The 9,442-nt window shown below is 45.2% G+C and overlaps 1 protein-coding gene across 1 annotated transcript in view; it reads right to left on the reverse strand.

Moving 5' to 3' along the window:
• Window positions 1-3,300: 3,300 nt before the first annotated feature.
• The window catches only part of LOC118209942 (sortilin-related receptor-like), a 63,261-nt gene continuing 57,119 nt past the window's right edge, over window positions 3,301-9,442 (reverse strand). The window contains exons 44-48 of the mRNA XM_035385673.1: window positions 9,182-9,356; window positions 7,718-7,824; window positions 7,113-7,305; window positions 6,333-6,548; window positions 3,301-5,737 (exon numbers count right to left, since the gene is read on the reverse strand). Of these exons, the coding sequence (XP_035241564.1) occupies window positions 5,670-5,737; window positions 6,333-6,548; window positions 7,113-7,305; window positions 7,718-7,824; window positions 9,182-9,356 (759 nt within the window). The 3' untranslated portion in view covers window positions 3,301-5,669. The remainder of the gene's footprint in view (window positions 5,738-6,332; window positions 6,549-7,112; window positions 7,306-7,717; window positions 7,825-9,181; window positions 9,357-9,442) is intronic.

Below are 9,442 nucleotides of genomic sequence, written 5' to 3' on the forward strand. Positions count from 1 at the left end.
ACAATGCTGAAAGGGGGGTTCCAGGGGTACTGATGGTAACCCTTATCAGGTTGGCAATGGGTTGATGTGATCTGAGCTTCTTGAATTTTTCTCAACTAAAACAAAAAGTGTGCAGTGTGGGGTCCACTTACCTGTAGGAGCTCCTCTTACTGCCTGCCAGGGCTTGGGGGAGGGGGGGCTGTTCTTTCTAGAAATGGGGGGAGGGAGGTGCAAGACGGGAACAGTGCTTGGCTTTGTGTAAAGTACTTTAGAAGCTATCGGAAATAAAGATCTTGATTTATACTTACCTGGTCTGTGTGTTGCCTGAGCTGATTGGGTGGATATCTGTATAGGGGAAAAGGGTTAGTATGGGGAAGCTTACAACCCCTTACATTATCATGATAATGGTGGTGATGGAGATGACTAATGAAGATGATCACAAATAGCTATGATAGTACAAACGGTCATGAAGCCGATGACTGTTCTGATAAATATGATAATAGTGGTTAGGGCTGTGAAATGACCAAGATCTGCCTGTGAAGCTACTGGTACATCGATGTGGTGAGTCTGCCTAATGACTCAGTATGTCCCTTCAAATACCCCCTGAAACACTCTGATAAGCTTTCTGAAAAGTCTTTCAAAAGAGAACACCCACACACACTATGAATACAAGCACACCTTTTTCTTTTTAATTTTGACTGAAATCACTGAACCAAACTGTAAAAACATGTTGATTTATACAGAAATACTAGATATCCCAAAATGGTCAAAAATTATGATTAATCTCTGTTCATGTCTAAATTGAATACCATATCTTAAGAAACGAAAGAACCCATAGGTTGCTAGAGTGAAAAATATATTTACATTACCACAAGAAATACATTTTATAACATAAATCCATAACTTAATCAGGAATTCAACTCAGCATTTACAATAACCATAGAAGTCCTAATAGGGGTAGCAACTGTAGCAATAGCATGTAGTGTAGGCCTGTGTGCTGCGCAAAGACTACACTTACAGCGCATGGCACCTGTGAGGGCATGCAGTACAGCTAGATGAGCTTGCCTCATGTAGAACTCTCTAACCTAGCCCCTCAGCCCCCGGTCTGGGAGTAATAAGAAACCGCAGAATGTGACCAAATATAAATGACTTACTTAAACCAGCCCACTTCCGAAGCGCTAGGTCAAAAGCAACAATGTGACTAACTTTAAAAACAAGCGAACGGATTGCTGCCTGGACAGTCCTTGTTATATAGCTGCTGACAAACCAAGATGCACAATAAATGTACCAGGGCTTTTTCCCTCCCCTGAAATAATTCTCTGTTTTTCCTTCGGTGACAGAAGTGTCCCGGATTTGTGTGAGTTGATTTGCGAGAGTTAGGAGCCCACAGGCCGCCCACGCGAGCTCCCACGCGCGCTCCGGTTTCGCGCGGAGGCGCTAAAGGCATCGGCGCGGGGATAGATGCTGTCACAGCCTGCTGGAGTTTGGAGTTTTCCAATTCAATTTTCACAGGGTTTCCAATGGCAACGCGAGAACGGTCCAAGACATCCCGGTACCAGCTTGACAGAACGCTGAGGATGCTCCGGAATCTGCCTGCTGGCTTCAGCACGACCGCTCTTTAATGGCTCTATTTATAGCCGGCAAGTCTGGAATGTATTGGTTTCTAAATATTTTTTGGACACAAGAGATTCTAATGTTAATTATACACTTATCTAGAAAGATGCAATTCACTTTGCCTGGATGGTTTATAATCGTATTATGTTTAATATTCAAGTAAGCTTACAACAGCAAAACAGTGTGCTTTTCACAACCCCTGGAGTAACTTCTCTATCGCTACATGGCTTTTCGTTTCGTTTCTCCAGCAGCTTCGATCCTCCATGAACAGTGACTTTTTAGCGATGTTACAGCACAAACTACAGTGACACAAACACAGCTGCCCTTTCGCACTGTCACATGACAAGGTTGGGAAAAGATGCATTCTATTGTGACAGATTGTCACCGTAAAATCGAAGCTGCACCAATGAATAAAAAATACATTTTTATCAATACTGACAGAGCACATTTATTTGTGAAACTTCATGAAAATGAAACAAGGTTACAACTACAGTGCTGTGAATAAATATTCTCCCCTTCTTCATTTCCACTATTATTGCATGTTTGTCACACTGAATGGCTTCAGATCTTTAGACTAAATGTAATATTAGAGTAAGGGAACCAGAGTTCAAATACTTTTTTATGGCACAGCAAGTAACCATTTGTCACCAGAGCATAATTTAAATTGCATATGTACAGCTTTTTATCATGATGCCCTACAAATGATAAGCACAATAAACCCCATTATGGGGTAGCACAAGAGAAAATCTGACTTAAAAACTGGCTGTTGCCTGTTTCTCAACTTTTATCTATCCAAGAGGTGTTCTATCTTATCCAAAAATGGCTAGTGTAGTCCCAGAATTTTGTACTAACCAAGCTATAAAACACAAATCATAATCTTCAAGTGTAAATATTTATTTTATTTCAGGGCTAGATCAAAGGCCTGAACCCAAACTGGCCCTAGTCTGATGTTTGGACACTCCTGGTTTTAACATGCCTTTATGCAGGAGAGATATTTACAACAAAAAATTTGATAATGAGAAAAATGATTTCGGCGGAGAATATTGGCAGGCTTTTTTTTTTAAGAAGCACGATTCCCTTTGGAGCGCTGATTTATCTCCACATTGTGCCTGGTGCTCTGTGTCCCAGATCCGTCTGGCAAAGCACATGCAGCCCGCTATGTAAGCAGTTGCAGGCTCTCGCATAATTGACCCAAATGGGGTCATCCTCCCCTCCCTCAAGCCACCTCTGGTCTGACTCCATCGACCCCAATCCACCCCACCACCCCACCGCCACATGACTGTGGACCACATGACTGATGAGGCTGTGTACCTAAAATACAATAAGCCGCATGTGCCAAAATAACTGAAACAATTCCTATTCGTTCGATTTGTGTGCTGGAGAGACTGAATTAAGTGTACAGGTGGGCAGGGGGGTATTTCCCTAGACAACAGCTCCAGCTACTGGGTTCCAATTTCATTAAACCCTTTTTTTTTTTTTTGCTGAAAAATATAAAGCGGAAACAAGGAAATATCCAAATGTAGTTATTTCACAACCACCCCAATGGAGGAAAAAACACCAACCTCAAATACTGCTTCAATATATACCATGATTACTATGAAATATTTTTGCTGTTTTCGGTTTGAAATAAAAAAGAACAAGAGAATATGCATCCAGTCTGCACAAATGTCCAATCTGCCATTTGTAGTGAAGAAAGGAGCCTCTCAAACAAGTTCAGCATGTTTATTTCAGTATAAGTGGTTCTTAAAACACCTTCAGTTGTACTTCTTCAGAGACTTTAATTTCCATTAAACCCTTTGTAAGCACGGAGATAAAGATTTGAAAATATAGTGATGTCCAAGTACATTTTGTGCAACAGAAACATTTTAAGCATCCTATATTACAAAAAACATTTTACATCATTTCTGATGTCTTTAATATTGGGGTACAGGGGTCACACAACATAGAAGAGCATTTTGTGTTTTTTGTGTGTGTAAAACATATTTAGGAAAAACATTTACATAATTATCTGTGCTATGTACCCTTCCTGCAGTAGAAATATTGGGAAACAGAACATTTACAGAACAGAGGAGTTATGTTACAATGAGCTACAAACAACTGCCTTTCCATTGTAAAACAACGAGGCATGCTTTTTACACCCGAAATATCCTCAGATCAACCACATTAGATGTGAGTGCGTGTGTTTACTGTGTGTGAAGGTGTGTGTGTATGATCACATATCATACATACTCATTCTGTGTTATAATAAGGCATATGTGGCAAGCTGAAACAAAAAAAAAGTCTAAAGCCTGCTGAGACACTGGTTTAACTTCACAATCCTGTTTAAGGCCAGTAAAACAAAGGATGAATGATGGGAAAACAACAAAACAAGAAGCTCACAGGGCAAGATTACTGAGAGAAATTAGCCCACTGCTGGGCGTGGTCAGGGGGGCTGCTGGAATACTCCTCTCCCTCTTTCAATGGGGTCAGGGGTCAGGGGTCAGGGGTCAGGGGTAGGGCTTGTTGTCCTGGTCCTGGTCAGAGGGTGGGCAATGGATGCAGGGGTCAGTCACATAGTCCAGCTACAGGTGTCCCCCAGAGGAATGCTGGGTACGTACACACATATACAGGATTTATTTGTTTTTTTTGGGAGGAGGGGGCGTGGGAGGCGGTGTCAACGTGATGGATTTCCACAAATCCGTTAAATTAAATGCCACAACGTGAAGAATACATTCATGAAATAAATCTTTTGAAACACAATAAAAACACCTCACTTCCAGTTAAAATGGCTCATTAGTGCTGACAAAAAAAACAAAAAAAAACATTAAATTTCACATCTGCACAACGGGAGGGGCTTAAAATGTAACAGCGAACAGCTTCTGCGAGCTTGTACGGTGTCCCAGCAGCAAGCTTTTCGGATACACCGGCCTGTACGGCTGTTTCTGTCACCCGGACCTTTCTGCCGCAGCTCGACTCCCCGTTACGGAAGCACCCCCTCTCGCCCCGCCCTGGGCCCACACACCCGGGGGAGCCTCGTACCGCGTACACCCTGAACATGGCAGGAAACCGTAAACAGGAAGTATTCAGCTCCAAAGTGTTTCCTGGGCATCAAATATCATGAGACAAAAAAAACATACATATCTGACCAAACGATTCAGCTGGTGACACACGAAGCCTGATAGCCATTCTTTATCCGAGAAGGGAGATCGGTTACCAGAGACTTCAATAATCACTTCTGTGATGAAATCGCATCGTAGCAACGATCGCTAACAATCACCCTGACTAAAACCTCCCTTTGTGTTGCATATTTAAAAAACGTATGTATCTCTTTTGTTTTCAGCTTTTTTGAAGTCACGCTGTGTTCAAAGTGGGAACGAGAGATTTCAGGCTTTGAGAATCAGTCGCGTATTAAGAACAAAGGAAAGATCCCTACGCATGGCGCCCGCGACTTCAACGAGCATGACAAATGGAGAGTAAATGAAAAGCACATGAGTGACGAGCTGGGAACACAAAGCGGAATGAAACCGTTCGCCATTCGCCGTGTGGCCTGGGTTCTTGGTACCGTTAGCAGATCTAATCGAGCACTCGCGTGATTGGTCCACTGTTTATTACACGTCGTGTGAATTGGGGGTCGCAGCTAAAGGTGTGTACTGCCTCACTGATCACGAGTCGGAGACGCAGCAACCTTCCATCCACTGCGGTCTCAAACAAACATTCTCCTTCACAGCTTGCAACGAAAGTCCTCTTTACCCATACACATACACATATACATACACGTACATATAAAAATAAGTTATTGCGCATCCGAAAAAAAGTGCATCGTATTCTTAAAAAAAATATCTTTCTTTGCTTTTTTTTCTTTACTTTCTTCATCTTCCTTTAACTGCAGACTGTTCTTGGGTGGGTAACGGGGGAGGGGAAGAAGGAGGCTGGCGATGGCGGCGCATTTAGATTTTCACCCCCCCGCCCCAGGGGGTAGGGGGTGGGCATACCCCACGGGCACAAGCCGCTGGTGGGGGAGAAGAAGAGAAAGGGAACGAAGAGGGGCGAAGAGGAGAGGGGAAGACGGCAGAGAGGAAGTGGCGAGGGCGGTATCGCTACGCTATCACCATGGGAACGTCGTCTGAGAAGCCGCTGATCATTGGGGCGTCCTCGTCATCGTCCCCTGAAAGAGAGAGAGAGGCAGCTTTAACACACGCCTCAGCTTAGCTACTCACATTCCACCTGGCTGCCAGGCTCCAGGTATGGAGAGGAGACAGGAGTGTAGGGTGGAGGACAGAAGCTGGAGGAGGGGGGAGACAGGAGTGTAGGGTGGAGGACAGAAGCTGGAGGAGGTGGAGGGGAGAGACAGGAGTGTAGGGGGGAGACAGGAGTGTAGGGTGGATGACAGGATCTGGAGGAGGTGGAGGGGGGAGACAGGAGTGTAGGGTGGAGGACAGGAGCTGGAGGAGGTGGAGGAGGAGGGCAGGGCGAAGGCAGATGGATGTAGACGGTAGAGACATTAATTTATTAGTCATGTTGAAAAAACCGAAACATGAAATTTGTTCTTAGCGATACACTCCTGAGACAGAAAACATGTGAAGCACAGAACTGAACCTTCAAAGGACAAGAAAAAACGGTAGAGCAAAAACACCCAGGGGTGGAGGAAGTAGACTGGGCCGACAACAGCGTAAGAAGAAGAGATGAGATGAACGAGGGGTGAAGAGAGAAGGGTGTGTGTGTGTGTGGGGGAGGGGGTGAGGTTGAACGGGCGGCCTCACCCAGCTCGTCTCCGGAGGAGAAGATGGCGGAGCCGAGGCGGGAGTTGTAGTGGCTGTTGGCGAAGGCGGTGAAGTTGTGCTGCAGGCGGCGGTGTCGCATGTACAGGGCCAGCAGGCCACCGCACAGCGCCAGGAGCAGCAGGAACAGCACGGGCACCACCACCACCGCCGTGTCACTGGAGCCGTCCGAGCGCGAGGCTGCGTCACGGCCTGGGCCTGCAGTACATCACACACATCACAACACATACATCACACACATCACACAACATACATCACACACATCACACCACATACATCACACACATCACAACACATACATCACACACATCACACCACATACATCGCACACATCACACCACATACATCGCACACATCACACCACATACATCGCACACATCACACCTCACACCACATTCATAACACATATCACACCACACACATCACACACATCACATCACACCACATCACTCACTACACCACATCTATCACATCACTCCACACAGTGCATCGCACACTGCTCCATATTAATCACAAACTTTACATCATCAAAGTTTCACCTATACTACATCACACACAGTACAGTACACACAGTATACCAGCTTAATATCACCTATACAACATCTTCAGAGTCCACATCCTATAGAAACATTGCACAAACTCCACCTACACAGCATCTCACAGACACTATACTACAACACTACACTATACTGCAATACTGGACTATACTATTCTGTTTTTTGCCAGGCAATGCAATGCTATGCTCTGCTATACTGTGCTCACCTGTGCCCAGGTCAGTGTAGTGCAGCAGAGCCGGCTCCCCACACAGCTGTGTGTTCAGCAGGCACTGCGCTTGCACAGAGAAGGTGTAGTTGTGTCCCAAAAGCAGGCTGTTGATCCTGAAGAACGTGTCAGTGGTGTTGCCCAGGAAGGACGAGGAGTTGGTCACACTGTCATACATGTGGATCTCGTAGCCCTACAGAATACACACGCGCACAAAAGCATGAATGAACACACGCATACATGCACGCACACACACACACACACACACACACACACACACACACACACTATTAGCACTACTAAACTTGAGTAAGACACCATTTGTTTAAATAAAGTAATTTAATACATCAGGCTATGCTACTGTGGTAAAAAAAAAAAAAATGAACTGCATAATTTTTTCCAGCCAGAACAGCAGAAGTAAATCATAATCAGACACACATGTCAGCTATCAGCCAATAAAAACATGGCGCAGACATAGAGGGGCCTAACGTACAGATAAGAGGCTATAGAGACGCTTGCAGCGTAACCAGTAACTGTGAAAGATGAGATCTGTAATGAAGGACAGGCTGGTAGCACAGGGGGCCAGGACCTGCACAGGCTCTCACCCTGCTCTCGTTGAAGCTCTGCTCCTTCACCGCCAGACTCTTCCAGAACAGGAAGACATGGTCGTTCTCTGTCAATACCTTCAGTGCATCTGGTGCTGGCAGAGGAACTGAGAGACAGAGGGAGAGGTGGGGGGAGGGGGAGAGACAGAGAGAAGATGGGAGAGAGAGAGAACGATAGAGAGAGAGAGGGAAGAGAGATTAAAAATTAGCTGGAAATATGTGTTTTGCATAACTGATTGTATAATATAGATGCAGATCTAACCCGAAAGGATAGACTCAGTTCCAAAACTCCAGTGAAACAAAATAACCCAGATAATACAATATAACCTAATAATCCCACCATTCCCACCAGGACACCACTGCCAGAATGCCTCCTTTATCAGGGCAACATTACACTCCTACACAAGACAGATTCAGGTCACACTTTTATTACCAGGGCCTATTTACACTGTTAGAAAACAAACCATTACTTAACTGGTAGCTATGTAAGCATGTCTGTTTTTATAAGGCAGTAAGAATAAATGATATGAAATGAAATGATGTAGATATATGCTACAAATAGAAAAACAAATCAGTTCACAGGTACTGATGCTCAGGTTGGTATATGACCAGCTGTTGGGCAGAGGTTCTTTTCTTGTGAAGAAGGTGCAGGTATTGCACGCGTGTTGAGGGTGTTGAATGTTGGTGTTGTGTCCAGGTTGCCAATCCGCACAATTGCGATCAGCAATCCTTACGAGGTGCCCGACCCTACTGGGTATAGCACCCGTTTTAAGAGTGTTCAGTATAGTACCTGTGTTGAGGGTGTTTGGTATAGTACCTGTGTTGAGGGTGTTTGGTACAGTACCAGTGTTGAGGGTGTTTGGTATAGTACCTGTGTTGAGGGTGTTTGGTATAGTACCTGTGTTGAGGGTGTTTGGTACAGTACCAGTGTTGAGGGTGTTTGGTACAGTACCAGTGTTGAGGGTGTTTGGTATAGTACCTGTGTTGAGGGTGTTTGGTACAGTACCAGTGTTGAGGGTGTTTGGTATAGTACCTGTGTTGAGGGTGTTTGGTATAGTACCTGTGTTGAGGGTGTTTGGTACAGTACCAGTGTTGAGGGTGTTTGGTATAGTACCTGTGTTGAGGGTGTTTAGTATAGTACCTGTGCTAAGGGTGTTTGGTATAGTGCCTGTGTTGAGGGTGTTTGGTACAGTACCAGTGTTGAGGGTGTTTGATATAGTATCTGTGTTGAGCCTGTTTGGTATAGTGCCTGTGTTGAGGGTGTTTGGTATAGTACCTGTGTTGAGGGTGTTTGGTATAGTACCTGTGTTGAGCCTGTTTGGTATAGTATGATGTGGAGGGTGTTTGGTATAGTATCTGTGTTGAGGGTGTTTGGTACAGTACCTGTGTTGAGGGTGTTTGGTATAGTACCTGTGTTGAGGGTGTTTGGTATAGTACCCATGTTGAGGGTGTTGGGTACAGTACCTGTGTTGAGGGTGTAACTGGCCTCCTTGCTCATGTTGCGCAGTCTGACGCTGATGCTGTAGCGGCCGCCAGGCTCCAGGCCCTTCAGGCAGTACTCCACCGTGTTATTCTGCGTGCTCAGCTTGTAGCTGCGCTCCGTCTTACGCACCGCGTCACGCACATGCACCACGTACGTCTGAGCAGAGAGACAGACAGACAGACAGACAGACAGAGGGTCGCAGCGATGAGGGTCACCTCCACACACTCTGATCTCTGAAGTGC

Source organism: Anguilla anguilla, chromosome 12, assembly GCF_013347855.1.
Source record: "Anguilla anguilla isolate fAngAng1 chromosome 12, fAngAng1.pri, whole genome shotgun sequence".
In the NCBI taxonomy this organism is placed as follows: domain Eukaryota; kingdom Metazoa; phylum Chordata; class Actinopteri; order Anguilliformes; family Anguillidae; genus Anguilla; species Anguilla anguilla.